This window comes from Caretta caretta, chromosome 2 (genome assembly GCF_965140235.1).
Source record: "Caretta caretta isolate rCarCar2 chromosome 2, rCarCar1.hap1, whole genome shotgun sequence".
Classification (NCBI taxonomy): domain Eukaryota; kingdom Metazoa; phylum Chordata; order Testudines; family Cheloniidae; genus Caretta; species Caretta caretta.
This window is the reverse complement of record NC_134207.1, coordinates 158,443,211-158,460,334: the sequence shown is the minus strand read 5'-3', so window position 1 is coordinate 158,460,334 and position 17,124 is coordinate 158,443,211. Positions and strand designations below refer to the sequence as shown.

General features: G+C 45.7%; 1 protein-coding gene across 1 annotated transcript; it reads right to left on the bottom strand.

Moving 5' to 3' along the window:
• Window positions 1-221: 221 nt before the first annotated feature.
• Window positions 222-12,707, bottom strand: LRRC14B (leucine rich repeat containing 14B). Its single transcript, XM_048839358.2, has 2 exons — window positions 11,755-12,707; window positions 222-2,773 (listed from the first exon to the last, which is right to left on the bottom strand). The coding sequence occupies exons 1-2, from the start codon at window positions 12,657-12,659 to the stop codon at window positions 2,128-2,130; spliced, it is 1,551 nt and encodes a 516-aa protein (XP_048695315.1). The 5' UTR covers window positions 12,660-12,707; the 3' UTR covers window positions 222-2,127.
• Between the last annotated feature and the right edge of the window lie 4,417 nt (window positions 12,708-17,124).

The following is a 17,124-nucleotide window of genomic DNA, read 5'->3' as shown; positions in this document are numbered from 1 at the left end:
CCCATGTCCCAGCACCCCTACTCCCTCTGCCCCCATGTGTCCCTTCTGCCCTCACTCAGCCACCTCCACCCCCTGTCCCCATGAGTCTTTGCACCTGCACTCAGGGGAGGACATGCAGGGGGCTGCTCCTCCTGTATGGGGTGAGGAACCACGCAGCTTTTCTTTTCTTTTTATTTTGATTTGCATGTATGGTGGATTTGAATTAATTAATACACAGACCATAGATAAAAATAATTTTTATTTGTTATTTGTGTGCATGCAGGAAGGGCCAGAGACCTGTAAATCTCAAAAAAGTGGGATTATTGAGAGTAGATGCCCCTCTGATTTTTATAGTTGCATTTAATTATTCTGTATTATCATCATACAGAAGAAAAGCAGAAAAAACTACCTTAACTTGAACACACCCTGCACTTCTCATCTGAGGGCTGGTCTGCAGATCATAGAATCATAGAATATCAGGGTTGGAAGGGACCTCAGGAGGTCATCTAGTCCAACCCCCTGCTCAAAGCAGGACCAATCCCCAACTAAACCATCCCAGCCAGGGCTTTGTCAAGCCTAACCTTAAAAATATCTAAGGAAGGAGATTCCACCACCTCCCTAGGTAACGCATTCCAGTGTTTCACCACCCTCCTAGTGAAAAAGTTTTTCCTAATATCCAACCTAAACCTCCCCCGCTGCAACTTGAGACCATTACTCCTTGTTCTGTCATCAGCTACCACTGAGAACAGTCTAGATTCATCCTCTTTGGAACCCCCTTTCAGGTAGTTGAAAGCAGCTATCAAATCCCCCCTCATTCTTCTCTTCCGCAGACTAAACAATCCCAGTTCCCTCAGCCTCTCCTCATAAGTCATGTGTTCCAGTTCCCTAATCATTTTTGTTGCCTTCCGCTGGATGCTTTCTAATTTTTTCAATCCTTCTTGTAGTGTGGGGCCCAAAACTGGACACAGTACTCCAGATGAGGCCTCACCAATGTCGAATAGAGGGAAACGATCACGTCCCTCGATCTGCTGGCAGTGCCCCTACGTATACATCCCAAAATGCCATTGGCCTTCTTGGCAACAAGAGCACACTGTTGACTCATATCCAGCTTCTCGTCCACTGTCACCCCTAAGTCCTTTTCTGCAGACCTCAGCATTGCTCGTATGAAGAATGCAATCATACAGTTACTGTATTTAGGGCCTTTTAATCCTCTAGGATCCAGGCATGGAGGGGCTCTGTGTGAATTTCTTGCATCCACATGTGAAAGGAGGGTCAGCTGTCTGAGTAGCACCCTGCCTCCCCTTCCTCCAAACCTCAAGGAGACCTACCTATGGGTTCTGGGGTCCATACATAGAAAGAAAAAGGACTACAGGGTGCACATCATCTCCACCCCCATCCCCTCAAGCCCACTGGAACATACACTCAGGAGTTAATATGGGTAGGAGTTGTATTATCTTTTGATTGGAGTCAACTCTGCACTATGGAACTCCTCCTTAAAGGTGGGCTCCAGGGGCGGCTACCAGTTAGGCTGCTCATCTCTATTGCAGTTGCACTACCCCGGATCTTGAGGGGACAGGGCAGTGTGGCTACAATGGAGATAGCTAATTCAGAGAAGGACCTGTGCAGGGATGGCCCTGTGCCTCCAGCACACGATTCTTGGGGGCGTGCAGGATTTGGGGATTGGAATCCCTACCTCTGCCATGGGGGGCAAATCCACAGCCAAATTTAGATAAAACTTTGTCAGAGGAAATTAGTGGAGTTTAGTTCCTCCTAAGGTCCCTCTCAATGTGTTTATTTGCAGGAGGGCACAAATTAGCCCATCGTTATTAGGTAAATTAAAAAATATGGCTAGGTCATACTGCAGGTGAAATACAGTCATACCTTGTTTTACTGCAGTAACTGGAACCAAAGCTGTGCTTTTGTGCAGAGTATGCAGTGATTAAAGGAGTTCTCAGAAAGTGGCCTTTACATTCATACTTGCAATTCATAGCACGATTAAAAATGCATATGCTATACTGTAGCTCCAGAAATAAAACCAAATACAGTCCAGAAATCAGCGAAAGCAGAAATGGATGTGCAGTGTTTTGAAGTTCCTAGTGTATATTGAATTTACTCTCTGTTAGGCAGAGCAGTCATCACCACTACATTTTAATTCATTTCTTGAAGAGCTTTGTTAAAGTTTTCTAAAGTATCTTTGAAAGATTTCAGTAAGTAAGATCCCAGTTCATTGCCAGTCTCTTGAATGGCTGCGTCATAGCCTCCGAAGAGTGGTGTTGAAGTCTTTATGTCCTCCCGGTTTGCATGAAGTAAAATATTATTAAGTTCCTCTGATACACTCTCATATTTTTGGTGATCAAATTTTGAAAGATAAGCATCATCAATTGGGTAGGTGACATTGTTAGGATAGCAGTCCCTAGGAACTGGGAACTCAATGTATTTCAGCATCGGCAAGTCACTAAAAACATTAAAGAGGCATTTAAGTGCTCGGGATGACAGGGGATTTCCAAGGAACTTGAATTCTTGTAGCTTCCGGCAGGGGTTCAAACCCAAAATCAACATATTTACATGAATGTCTTGAATGTTACATTCCTCAAGGATGAGCATCTTCAGAGTATAAGAGCAGTGGCTGAGAAGTTTAAAGAAGGTTGATGGGTAAAGGTCAGCCACATTGTGCCCACTGAGGTCCAGTACTTCCAGGTGGTTAGAATGGAGGCTATTGGCTAAATAGGCCATGTCAGCATGGTTCAAGGCGCAGTTAGAAACATCCAGTAGCTTCAGAGGGGTTTTCAGTGGGCTGCAGATTTAAATAAAAGGAAAAATATTTACAGTACAAAGTGGTGGTAGAAAATTATAAGATTTTTTTAAAAAACTGTGTGAACATTGAAATAGCTGTTCATCATTAATGTAGCCTGTCTGCTCTAATCTTTAATAATTTTGTAATCTAGTTTGATTAACTGAAAGGTATATAACATACATCAAAAATAATGTTTTAAATGGATGCACTAAACTGATTATATTAATGGTTTCTTTGGTTTACACCAGGGATAAATCTGATCCATTGCATTTATGCTACATGTACATTTCATATTCCACTATATGTTGGTCTTACATTTCTAATACTTTGTCACAGTAATAGCTAATAATTTGGGCCACTAACAGTGCAGATGGAAATGCAGAAAAGGAAGGGGATGCTGCATCTGACTTGGGCCCTGCAGTTGAACAGGAATGCAGTGGCAGTGCCTCTGACTCCAGCCTTGATTGTCTGCTTGGGTACATACAAGCTTGCCCAAAAGGATGTTGTTCAGCACCCAAGAGCTTCTGGATCAAGAGAGCCAAGGAACTCTGCAAGTGACCCACGTCAGGGAGGAGAGCGAGCCATGCTCTGGGTTCATCAAAATACATCTCAGGTACCTCAGTAACACCAAACAGGTGGCTGTAATGAGACCTAAGGACATGGTGGGTGTTCTCAAGAGGTAAGTCCAATGTAAGAGCCTTCAAAGGGGTTACCAGCCTTTGGGGAAAGGATACCACTTGAATCTGAGCCCAGAGTTGAAGTGGGCAACAAACTCCACCCGAAAGCACTGACCTGGGTACTGTGAGGATTGTCCTCTTCTGTGGGTCTGTACAGCACCTAGCACAATGAAGCTTCTAGGAGAGGCCACATTGCATGTTGAACAGTGACCAGCTCTGGTTGTGGGACTTCTAATAATGTGCCTGTCACTGTGAAGAGACAGCTTGGAAGTATTTGGTTCTTCTTTTGTATAAAGGTCTGTGTGTGCACCTACTGCTAGCATTTGTCAGGTCAGGTATGCAAGGCTTGCTGCTCATCCCACATAACCTAGAACAACCTGATATGGGTCAGCAGCTCTCTGACTAAATTGGGAATGCTGCCACTCTCTGAGTGATGAGGGCTGTGCCTAGCACCCACTGGAATGAAAAACAATGTGCGCAAAGGAATAACTACGTCTGGCCCTGCTGCCTTGCGGCTAGTTCTTGGTTGAACAAAGGCGAGAGGAGAAAACCCGGAATCTAATCTGCTGTGTAAAAAATGTCAAGCAGTTGGCACTGCAATTTAGCTTTGCCCTCTGACATCTCCTGCAGCTGTGCTCACTTCCAAACGTCTTGGTCTCCAAGCCTTTGGCCCCAGTCAGTACCACGGAGAGAGGGGCTTTGGTCTTAAGGCAAGCTTCTGCCCCCATATTTTTTTTCTGCCAACGTATATGCACTGAAGGCTCGAGTATGGTGGTCGCCCTCTTCAAACTTGCTTGTTGGAATGTGAGGATAGTGTGTACTGGTATGTTAAGTGAACTAGAGGCGGTCAATGACTTAGAAGGACCACCATCATTGACAGAGAGCTGGACATGCTTGACATCAATGAAGAATTTGAACGCAGGGTGGGGTTTGCAGTCAAAAACTCATTAACGCCCAGAGCTGAACGTCCAGTTGAAACATCAGAACCTTTCCTATCACCAAGGCTCTCTAGCACAGGTGGCTTTTCCGGCATCATCAGTACATATCCCCCAACACTTTCCTCCACCTCTGAAGAGAAGGACCTATTCTATCAGTAACTCAGCAGGCGCATCAGTAAGCTACCATCAGATGAGCAACTATTTGCTGGAAGACTTCAGTATAACAGCTGCCCTGGATCACGAGATGTGACTGCTATGCATTGGTCACAGTGGAGTGGGAAAAACAAATGACAATGGGATTACTGGAGCTCTGCACCCACTGAGGACTGTGCATTACCAACACCTACTTCCAAAGTGGTCACTGCTGAAAGGTCTTGTGGAGTCACCTGTCACAGAGTTTGGGGTGCAGTCCAGAGCAGTGAGGGGTTGTATCACCACTTGCCCTACAATCCTGGGTGCCTTACAGTGCTTTGCTATTGTAGCTCCAAACCTGGGATACTCATAACCAGATTACAAGCCTGCAGGTCATACCCTCAGTGTCTGTGCTAGACAGCCCTAGTTCAGCAACTCTGACCCCAGCAGCCTGTCTATAGCCCCACAGCCCCACTCTAACTTCCACCAGCCTTGGTTACTGTTTGCAGGGTAACCCCAACACCATAGGTGGTGACTCCATGGGCTGGAGCACCCATGGAAAAAAATTAGCGGGTGCTTAGCACGCACTGGCAGACAAGCTCTCCTCCCTCCTCCCTGACTTCCGCCTGCCTGCAGCCCCTGCTGATCAACCCTTCCCCCTCCCTCCCGGCACCTCCTATGTGCTGTGGAACAGCTGTTCAGCAGCGTACAGAAGGCGCTGGGAGGGAGCAGGAGGAGTGGGGACAGGATGCGCTCAAAGGAAGGGGCAGAATGGGGTGGGGAAGGGGTGGGGCAGGAGGGGGGACAGGAATAGGCAGGGTTGGGCCTTGGGGGAAGCGTGGAGTGGGGACAGGGTCTGGGGCTGAGTGGGGGTTGAGCAACCCCGGGGAAAATAGAAGCCAGTGCCTGTGCTCAACACACTCCCAGTCCCAAATTTTCCCCTAACTGTGCACTTTGCAATGTCCAGTCCTCTCCTGGACAGTTCAGAGAAATAATAAGTTTTGTTTGTTCTTCTAAAGACACAAAAGCACATCACTGCTTATTAACTTAACTGCAGTAAATACACCCTTCCCATTAAACACAGCACTGAGTCGGTTTATAGTAAAAATAAAACAAATGTATTAACAATAGGACATAGATTAAATGATGCCAAGTAAAATGAATAAAGTTAGAACGGGTTACAAGCAAATACAAGGGAAAACACACATCTAAAAGTCTAAAACTTAATCTAGCAAGGCACAGGCTTTGTTCAAGATAATTTCTCACCTATATTCCAGAGACTTCAACCTCACCGTGGTTGAAGGACCCATCTGTCTCAGTTTGCAAGAGCTCTGTTCCCTTGTATCTGTCTAATGATGGATGGCAAAGATGGCTTCTGTCTTCCAAAGCTCAATGACCTTGTTTCAAGAGGCAGGATGACCTCTTGCTGATTTTGCCATTCCCCTGTATGTGACTACATCCCCCAGGTAGGGGAATACAGATAGGGAACACATCTTGAAGAACCCCCAGTTATGGGTAGATACCCTCTCCTCCTTCAAGTGCTGGTCCCTGTGGTGTATTCCACATGTGGGTGACTGGTAAGCAGTTGTCAAATTGGAGCAGGCATGAAGATGCAGTTGGTATGTTGGGTATGAGGATGCAGTCTGTAATACTGCTGTCCCAACTGCTGCATCTGCAGAAGAGGTCTGGACTAATGCTTCATGAAAGTATGGCTGGAACTGCAGGTTGTTGCCTTACAAATGTCCAGTATAGGTACTTCCTGAAGAGATGCTACTGAAGTTGCCTGTGCTCTAGTGGAGTGAGCCCTCAACCTGTCATGGGGGAGGAAAACATGCCTACTGATGAAGAGTGATACATCCAGAGATCCACTTAAAGAGTCTCTGAGCAGACAACACTAGTCCCCATGAACACGGCTGTAGAGACAAATAGTTTAGGCCTTTTCTTAATTGGTTTTGTTCTAGAGCCCATCATATGTCGAGGGAATGAAGTCTTCTCATGCTTCCAATGAGGAGAGAGAGGTTTTGGGAAGAATACTGGTAAGTGAATAGATTGATTTATGTGACACTCAGAAATTACCTTAGGGATGAATTTTGGTTGAAGGTGAAATGTGATATACAGTGAATTGGCCAGGAGTGCTCTCAGCTCACTCACCCTCCTGGCTAATTTAATGGTGTTGAGGAAGGCACCCTTCGTGCAGAGGCAATCACATCGAGCAAGTGGCCAGCAGTTCAAAGGGTGGCCTGGTAAATATTGCATGTATGGGATTGAGGTCCCATTGCAGTGTTGGTTTCATTACTGACAGGAAGGTCCTATTGAGACCCGTCAGGAAGCTGTTTGTTATCGGGTGAATAAAAATTGGCTAGCCCTGTACCAGAGAATGGAAGGCACTGATTGCTGCTAGGTGGACCCATAGCGAGCTAATGAAAAGTCTCAATGTCTTGAGGGTGGGGAGGTACAGAAGTCTAAAATAGCAGGAATACCTGCTGATTTGGGGGATAACTGACTCTGTTGCACCCAGGTAGAGAAATACTCCCATTAGCTAGATAGCCTTTGCTGGTGGAGACTTTTCTGCTATGATTGAGGTTAGTTCAAACAGTCTCTGAATGTGAATGCTCTAGAGCTAACCTGACACCCATCCAAATACCAGGCCATGAGGCGCAGAGTCTGAGTTGGGATGTCTGATCTGGGAAGATTCAGATACTGATGGGAGGATGGGCTGATATTCATAAGAGGTCCAGAAACCTGAACTATCTGGGCCAATTGGGTGCAATGAGACTGACTTGAGCTTTGTTGGGATGAATCTTTTACAGTGGATTGGAGGACCGGCCGTACCTCAGGTGGCCTGTCCAGGATTGCAGAAGGGCATCAGCTTTGGAGTCCCAACTTATTGCTGTTCTGGAGCAGTACAGATTGAACTTCTTGTTTGTCTGGGAGGCAAACAGCTCCCAGGATGGCTTTCACCACTGAGTGAACATTTCATTCAGGACTGAATTGTGTCAGGGCCAGGGCATGAGTGGTCTGGCTTACAGGAGTGAGCATCAAGCACGGGCTGAGCAGCCAGGAGCCAATTACTAGGACTCAGGTCAGGTTGGAATGCCAGGAGATCAGAATCGAAGGAAACTGTAGGGCAGGGATGAAGAATCAGTCACCAGGAATCAGGCCAAGTCATGATGCCAGAAGGTCTGGATCGGGTGACAGAATCAAAAGGCAGGAACCAGAAGGCAGTTACCAAGAGTCAGGCCGAGTCAGGATACCAGGAGGTCGGGAGCAGAAGGCAAAAAGGTAAACACCAAGCAAGCTGTCTGTGGCAGGGTGGAGCTCAGTTGTACAGACAACTTCCTGTTTGCTCTTCTGGCCTAAATAGGGGCTTGAGGAGATTTAAAGCTCCCCCAATCAGAGTGGAGGGGTGGTGCTTGTGCTGCTGTCTGTGAGCTGCCAGGTGGAAGATTGGAGTGTGATCATAGGCGCTGGCTTCTGATTTTCCCCAGAGTTGCTCAACTCCTGCTCCACCTCAGGCCCTGCCCCCACATGCCCCCTTCCCCCAAGCTCCCACCCCTGCCCTGTCTCTTCCCACCCATGCTTCACCCCAGCCCCACCCCCACTCCACCCCTTCCCCCAAGGCCCCACCCCACCCTGCCCCGCCTCTTCCTGCTGCCTCCCCAGAGCGCGCCCCATCCCCGCTCCTCCCCCTCCCTTCCAACACCTCCTGCATGCCACTGAACAGCTCTTATGCAGTGTGCAGGAGGTGCTGGGAGGGAGAGAGAGGAGTTGATCAGTGGGGGCCCCAGGTAGGCAGGAGTGGGGAGGAGAGAAGGAGCTTGGCTGCCGGTGGGTGCTTAGCACCCACCGGCAGCCCTGGAGCACTCATGGAGTCGGCACCTATAAGTGTGGTGACCCCTAGAACCCTAATGAACCCCAGGGGTGTTCTCTGGTGCTATGGGTCCAGGATTCTAGGATTGATTTTCTTAGAAGGCTTGTATTTGGGCAGGAGCATGAAAGTTTTCTGCTAGTTCCCACATACACTCCTCAGGGCCATAGCCTTCCCAGTTAATCAGGTGTAAAAGTTTACCCCACTGGCATTCGGAATCCAAGATCTCATATGTGACATATTCCTCAAGGCCTTGTGCATGAAGCGGTTGGGTCCTGTGGGGAGCTGAATTTTTGGTATATGGGTTTAGGATCGATATATGGAATTCTGCGTGGATTTTGAGAGATTGGGGTAAGTGTAGTTCAACAGTGACCAGGTTAACTTGGCAACAGATTCGATAACAGCAAGGAACTTGCACATGGATCTGTTCATGCTGAGGTGCTCTGTCAAGGGCCACACTTTTTGTCCCACTGAACATGGGTTCCTAGTTGCCAATATTGGTTTGCATGTTGCTTGTAGTTGGCTTTCACTTTTTCCAGGTTTCCCCTTATTTCTTTCTGGATTTGATGAATTCTCTGCACTAAGTCCAAGGTGGGTGGGTTAGAAGAGGCTCATAGGTAGCTCTGGTTCCCATAGCTGGTAAAGAAAGGGGCTTTTACCTATGGAGGCGCGATCTGTGTTATGGTATGCGAACTCTGTGTCTCTATGTAGGGTAATAGCAAGGACCAATCATCTTGGTGGTGATTAATGTAACAATCTAAAATCTGACTGACCCTTTCTGTCTGTCCACTGGACTGAGGTTGGTAGGTAGAAGCGCAGCTGGACCCGCAGGAGACGCAAGGCCTTGTGCCAGAATCAGGCTGTAAATTGTGACCCTTTATTGGAAGTGACTTGATCCAGTAGGCCATGGAGATGGACCACATGGCTAGTCCATAGCTGGGCTGTCCCTTCAGCAGAGGGTAGACCAGTACAGGACATGAAGTGGGCCATTTTGGTGGTCTGCCACCATCAAGATTATTGTAAACCTGTTAAGACTCTGGGAGCTCCACAAGAAAATCCAATGCAATAGCAGCCTAGAATCAGGACAGGGTGTCTAGAGGTTGAAGTAGACTGCAGAGCATGTGATGTGGTGTTCTGGCTCTAGAACACATATTGCAGGACATGATGAAGGACTGTTTTATGGTGTGCATTCGCTGAGCTTTAAAGTAAGTCAAGTGTTCTTCCATTGGGGTGGGGGAGTTGTGATATAGCTCTAAGGCTGACACTCTTGCCTGAGCCGGGGGAATGTAAATGCAGTTATGCACAAACATGATCCCATACCGGATATCGTGTGGTTCCCTGTCGATGGCAGCTGGTTTGTCAGGCAGAATTTCTGCGGCAGAGAAAGGTCAGAACCAGACAATAGGCACAGTGGTCTGTGACAGGGTGGAGCCCAGTTGTATGAACGACTCCCTGTTCCCTTCTCTGGCTTAAATAAGGGCTGTGGCCCAGTGAGGAGCCTTGAACCTCTCCCAATCAAGAGTAGAGGGGCAGGGTTTATGCCCCAGTTGGGCTTCATGAATGCTGGTCCCAGCTGCTGTGAACGGCTGCATGATGGCCTGGGGTGTGATGACTTGCAGCACATCTGTGGTTCCAGGGTTCAAAACCCATGGGGCCTGACAGTACCGTCAAAGCCCAAAAAGTCTATAGTAAGTATATGAAACACATCTTACCTATATGGGATGGAATTTCCCTCTGATATGATCCCTCAGTGTTATGCTGCTTCACTGCTTTTTTGGCAGCATAAAGGCCACAGTGAAACAAAAATGTTAATGAATGAGGACTACAAAGTGGTGCAGATTTTCTCAATTTTCAATTAAAAAAAAAGATAGTGGCCCATATTTTCAAAACTAGGAGCTTAAAATTAGGCTCCTAAGTCCCTATTTAGATGCCTAAGGGTGGGGTTTTTCAGAAGTGCCTTAGGGTATGCAAACACTGCAACAACAAAAAATTTGGGGTCGGGAAGGAATTTTCCTCCAGGGCAGATTGGAAGAGGCCCTGGAGGTTTTTCGCCTTCCTCTGTAGCATGGGGCATGGTTCACTTGCTGGAGGATTCTCTGCTCCTTGAAGTCTTTAAACTACGATTTGAGGACTTCAATAGCACAGATATAGGAGTGAGGTTTTTTGCAGGAGTGATGGGTGAAATTCTGTGGCCTGCGTTGTGCAGGAGGTCAGACTAGATGATCATAATGGTCCCTTCTGACCTAAATATCTGTGAATCTATGAATCCCACGGCAACAAGTCTCAGAGCCCATGTTAACTGACTCAGGTTTGCAGGGCTCACGCTAAAGGGCTAAACATAGCGCAGATGTTCTCGCTTAGGCTGGAGCCTGCGCTCTGAGACTCACTCTCCTTGCTGTGTTTCAGAGACTGAGCTCCAGCCTGAGTTGGAATGTCTACATGGCACAAGGGACTGGAGCGTAGATGGTCTGGCCTAGCGGTCACAGCTGGGCTGTGGGCCACACATTATCTCACTGACATTAGAATAGTTCAGCATGTCACTAAGTTATTTGCTCCACTGTAAAATTAGCTCTTTAAAGAGAACACAATAAACTGTTGTTTCAGGTCATTCAAAAATAACAGTGCTCTTTATTGACACCTTTTTCCCCTGACGTTGAGAATTACTGGATTTTTCTGTGTATTCAGTGTGGCTAGTTGTGTTAACCCAAATTCCAGTTTAGATATAGCATTGGATCTCCCTGGCCTTAAGATACACAGACCCATTGAGAAGCATTAGATGGTATCAGACTACATCGTAGGGCTTGTCTCCACTTACCGGTGGATCAACGCTGCGGCGATCGATCCACCGGGGGGTCAATTTAACGGGTCTAGTGAAGACCCACTAAATCAACTGCCGATGGCTCTCCCGTCGACTCTGGTACTCCACCAGAACAAGAAGCATAAGGTAAGTTGATGGGAGAGTTTCTCCTGTCGACCCAGCGCAGTGTAGACATGGCAATAAGTTGACCTAAAGTACGTCGACTCCAGCTACGTTATTCACATAGCTGGAGTTGCGTAACTTAGATCAACTTAACCCCATAGTGTAGAGCTGCCCTTAGTATCCCTCTCGCCACATAAAAGCACCATAGACATGGGATTGTAGGAAATTTACAGTCTGGTTTCTGCAGGTGAGTTAGTCATCATTAGCTTATTGTCTAATCAGTATTCCTGATGGCTTGCTGCAAACATCTCCATGGACTTCCCAATGAAAATATTTCCATTATTCACCCCGCCCCTTTTTGTTAGCCTTGGCAACCTTTAATTCAGTGCCACTGCACTGACGAGTGGCTCATCACACTTTCAGTCACACTGTTGGGAACAACTTACCTGAGCAGTTTCCGTATTTTTCCTGTGAGGATAGAAAATGCCAGGCTCAGCTCAGTCAGCTGCGTCATTTGGCTCATCTTTTCTCCAATAGTCATAAAGATTGGTTCATCCTCGGCTGTAAACCGCTGCACATTGAATGCTCTGGCCGGCAGGGTAAGCGATGTCAGTAGAGGAAAGTGGATGTTATTAAACAGCACTTCCAAGTGCTCCATTTCCAAACGAATATTGTGAACCACTTCAAGTTTGCGCAGTGAAGAGGGATCTGTGAGCTTTATGATGTAGAAAAGCTTTCGTAAAGTGAGACTGTCAGCTCTGAATGCCACACAACGAATCTTTAGTGGACAGTGGCATCTCATCAGTAAGGCTTGGACCACAAGTTCATAGTTCCGCTCTGTAACAAACAGGTCAATGAGAACGTCAATAGCGATATCAAAGATACATGGATTGAACTGCAGCCTTTGCATTTCAACAAGCAGCTCAAAAGAGAGCTTTGATAGTAGCTCTGTCCTGGCCCACCTTCCCAGAGTCTTCTTACACTTGCAGACCTGAACTTCAACATCTTTTATGCCTGTCAGGTCCACCACTTTCAGTCTCTTTGAGTATGGAGAAGAGCAATTCAACACATAATCTCTCAGCCCAACTAGACAACTTTCCAAACAAACACAGCATGCTCTGCTGCTGAGGTCTTCCTGGTAATCCACTGTTGTCCCTAACAGTTTTCCTATATTAAAGTCTGCCAGGGGCCAGTTTTCCACCAGGTCATGAATCACTTCTCCCTGCTCCAGTAAATAACTGGCTTTAAAAAGAAGAGGAAAAAGGTTATGTGCAACACTGCTGAGACTTTTCCTGGCAAGCTGCGCATTCGATACCAAAGCCTCAGCACTAATGAACCGCAGCGACTTCATTGTTGCCTTTGATTTCTTTCCGGCATTGAGGGTGGCTTCTGTGTTTAACTAGGGTTCTGGTTGCTTATCATTCTTTATTTTTAGCTGCAGCTGCTGTCTGGTACTCAGTGAAATGTCTTTGGGAAGGTAAAGTGAGTAGTCACATGCTGAGCCCTGACTTCTATTTTGGTACTCGAGACAGTCTGCACAAGTCACATGTTTTGATTAATTAATTCAGGGACCAGTTTGTTTATTTAACCTTCATTTTTGTAATAAAGGTTAGTTTTTGATAAGTGCAGGCTAGCATCAAACAGGGCTGGCAGAGCTGTGAAAAGTACATGTACATAGGAATAGTTCTCTATCTGCCGTTAACCATCTTATTGTTTTCAGATTTTTTTTTAAATAAAAACACTTTCACTTTTTCTTGAAAGGTGATTAAACTAATTTAGATTTTAAGAAATATTAAATATTAGCTTGCAGTGTTTACCACTAACTGGAGTTTCCAAAGGTCTCCACTTTTTGGATTCCAAGCAATGTGGACCTGAAGCCCTTTAGACAGCAGGCCAAAGGTAGGACCATGTGCATTTGATACATGCACCTTAAGGCATCATGCCTCTGTTGATGAAGAGAGGTACATTGCTCCAGCTTCTTTGGTTCCTGACTAGAGCAGCTACTCCAAAATCAAGCAGGGATGCAGAATGTGGATCTGTGGGGGCAATCTTTTTAAGAACTCCAGTTACTGAGAAGTGTTTCTCCATGCAGAATATACATCCCCACTTCTGGGGTCCATTCCTGCAACGTATTGCATGCTCCTGCAAGACATCAAGTCTGAGGCTGTTCAGCATCTTGCAGGATTAGCTGGGCATACAGAACCTAAGGACTAGAGTAGACATACTCAATAGGTGGCCCGCGGGCCAAATGTGGCCCATGAAGGCATCCTGTGTGACCTGCCAGCTCACCTTAAAAATGTTTATAATTAAATTCACAAACCGCGATTCGCTGCCTATCATTTGCCTATGACTTCCTTCGTAACTGGCAGTGCTTAATTTGTAACGAAAGAGGGTCCGTTGTTGCTACAGATGAAACGTTGATGAAAACAATGCAAGAATTCCTAAACAATATGACTGAAAATTTTAAAATGTGATTTGAGAATTTTAACATTCGAAAGGATTTGCTTTTATTTTTGTGATCCATTTGTTGTCTCTGCCAATGGACCTTGCCCTTCTGAAGCAAACATTATTTGGATTCAATTGAGGAAGGTGCCTTTCAACTAGAAATGGTAAGGTTTCAGATTTCAGATGTCTTGAAGGCAAAATTCAGAGAAATGGGACTTTGTGATTTCTGGACTCAATATGCTGACCAGTTTCAGGATAGCCAAAATCTACCCATCTATCTTTTAACATGTTCAGATCAACATACCTCTGCGAATCTGGGTTTTCTACCATGAACATTATAAAAAACCAAAACCACAATCACCTGACAGATGAGCATCTTCACCAGTGCATGCACCTTGCCCTGACCTCCTACAAACCACTCTTCACAAAGCTTGCTAGAGATCGTTGATGACGCCTCTCCCATTAGAGATTGCCACTAACAAGGTGGTAATGTTGATTTATGAACTTTATTAAAAATAGAAACACTAATACTTATGTTGCAATCAAGGTCTTTATTTATCGGCAGCTGAAGTTGGGGTTTTTTGGCATCAGCCTTCTGAGCAAATGACCTGCCTCTTGTCATAAAATTCTCAAATCGGCCCACGGTAGATCTAATTGAGTATCACTGGTCTAGAGAATACTACAGTTTAAAGTACACTGGAGTGCTGCTGCACTGAGGTGAGCATCTGACCTCTCCTCTGATCTACCTGAATATAGTAGCTGTCTTACATATTTTATATAAGTGGCTATGAATCCAACAAGCCTTAGAGGCAGCCCTGGCTATAGTGGAAAGGGCATCTAGGTTCTCTCGAAAAGGCACAATTAAGAGGTGCAATATCTCTCTCTCTGACTTTGACAAATGCAATCTTTCCCTGCTTATCTCCATTCAGAATGCTGCTGCGAAGATCATTTTCCTATCCTGTTACTTTGACCATGTCACCCTCTCTTTGAATGCTTCCACTGGCTCCCTCTGCACTGTCATATCAACAAATACACCGATTGCCTTCACTTTCAAGGCATTCTCATTTGCTATCGAGCTGTTGATACTCCCCTCCGATTGGCCCATGATACCAGCCTTCCCTGCCCACTTGTTAAATTTTCAAACACACACCTTCATGCTTTCTGGCATGCTGCACTTCACTTCCCGTAAACATCCACAAAGTTACCTCACCCTCCTCCTCTGAAGCCTTCCCCAAATCCTTCCTTGCTGTGTTGCCCACAAAAACTTGGCTGTGGCGAGGCTGCAGAGATCACTACCTATCATGCTGACCAACACTGTCTCATTGTTTCCTTGTACTCTCCCATCTCTCTGGATTCATCTGTTGTTTCTTGTCTTATGCTTAGATTATAAGCTCTGTGGGGCAAGGACCATCTTTTTGTGCTGTTTGTACAGTGCCTAGCACAATGGGGTCCTGGACCATGACTAAGGTTAGGGTAGTATAAATACGAAATAAATAACAAGGGATGATCTATTGCACAATTCTTTTCAATAGTTATTGGCTAGATAGCAGATCCTCATTGGACTTTTTCTTGTAGATGATGAAAATATATGGAAATTTTTAAAAACCGATTCCTCAGTATTAAAACTAAGCTTAACATCTGGTTCACAGAAGGCAACTTCTCCTTGATGAAGCCAGCATTCTGAAAAAAACGTAGGCAAAAATCCAGTGTGAGGGCAAAGCATTTTATCTTTAGATATTGGAATTTTGTGAATTACCTGTAAAGACTTGGCACTAGCTCACTCATCAGGCAGAGGGTGATAGCTGCTAAAAAGTCTTCTTTACAGGAAAAGAAAGCATGGGGAAATCCACTCAGACTCAAAAAGGGCTTAACCTGTTTATTCACCTAGATTCCAGAGATCTCAAGGGCAGTCACAAATGCATGAAACATTGTCATGGCAACTAGATGGAGCATTAGCTGAGAAATTTTGAATCCTGATTTAAACAACAAGGAAGTGACTTGAGAACAGTCGACAATGAATAGGACATGGCGGCTTGTGCTTTGCGCATGGGCCAGATCCTAAAGTCTTTACTCAAAGTATCACTTGAAGTGAATGGGTGTTTTGCTTGAATAAGGACAATGAACCAAACAAGAACCTTAGGGTTTGACCTATATGTATCTTAGTACATGGACTGATAGAAGTGATGATAGGGTAAAGTGGAATAGCATGTGTCCCTTCAAAAGTAAGGAGCAAGGGAGAATCTAGATGTTGCAGGGCCAACTCACTGCTAGGGTGCCTTCTCCTGGCAGTTCTGAAGCATAGCTCCTTCCAGGTCCGATGCCCCCTTTCATCGCTCATTTGGGTACCTGATGCCTCACTCTTACTCTGCAACTCAGCGTGCTCTCCCTTCATGGCTTGGCCCTCCATCCATGTCACAAAGTTCTCCCCTTCCGGGGGGTTATCAAAGTGTCTCCATCCAAACAGTCTCCAGCAGTCTTCCAATTCACTGCCCAGACTGTGCCACTTCTCCAGTGACTACCAGGGGAAACCGGGCCCAACCTCTACTTCAGATTCTGGCACAGGGACCCTCTAATCAGCAGCCAAGGTCCACAATGTCCCACCTTGCTACCATTTTCCTAAATCTTTTTCTACTCCATACCTCTCTCAGGCTTTTGCTCCAGCACAATTCTGGGTAAACCCTTCCTTCATGGCCTGGAGCCCTGGGCTTTCTACTCTCCCCAGGGTTTCCTTCCTTCCCTTGCTAACAGTCAGAGAGTGGCCACAGGATTCTTCACTACAGTCCCTTTCTGCTGCCAGCTTCCTGGTGTATTGTAGCCCTACCTGTTCTTTCTCAGCTGGGCTCCATCATCAATCTGGGGTTACTTCGCCACCTAATTCCCCTCTGAGGTGGCCTAGCCAGTTAACTGGCCCCTTCTCAACCTCATTAACTTCTTCTAGGCTAGCATGGGGTGAACACCCCATCACCGTAGGGAATAAGGAAGATTGGGTTAGATATTTAGTCCACAAGGTTAGGACAATAAGATAGAGGGAAATGTCCTGTAAATTACATTTGGTTTCTTAACTGAACTTTTATAAAGTTTCAGATGTACAGTGTAACACTGCAACTCCATATTCATCATAGTGATATGATTATAGCATAATTATGATGCATTTTTTACAAGATGGGTCATATGAGGTGTCATTGGAAAAGTTATGATTTGTCAAATATGATCATCATATTTGTGTACATGTATCATTTTTGTATCTGAAGTTATGTATATTGACTACGTATCTCTATTTCAAATGTGCTTATTGTGAGCAAAACCCTCAACTAGCCTTTCAGGTACAACACTGACGAAGCTTGACAGTTGTACCTGAAAGGCTGACAAAG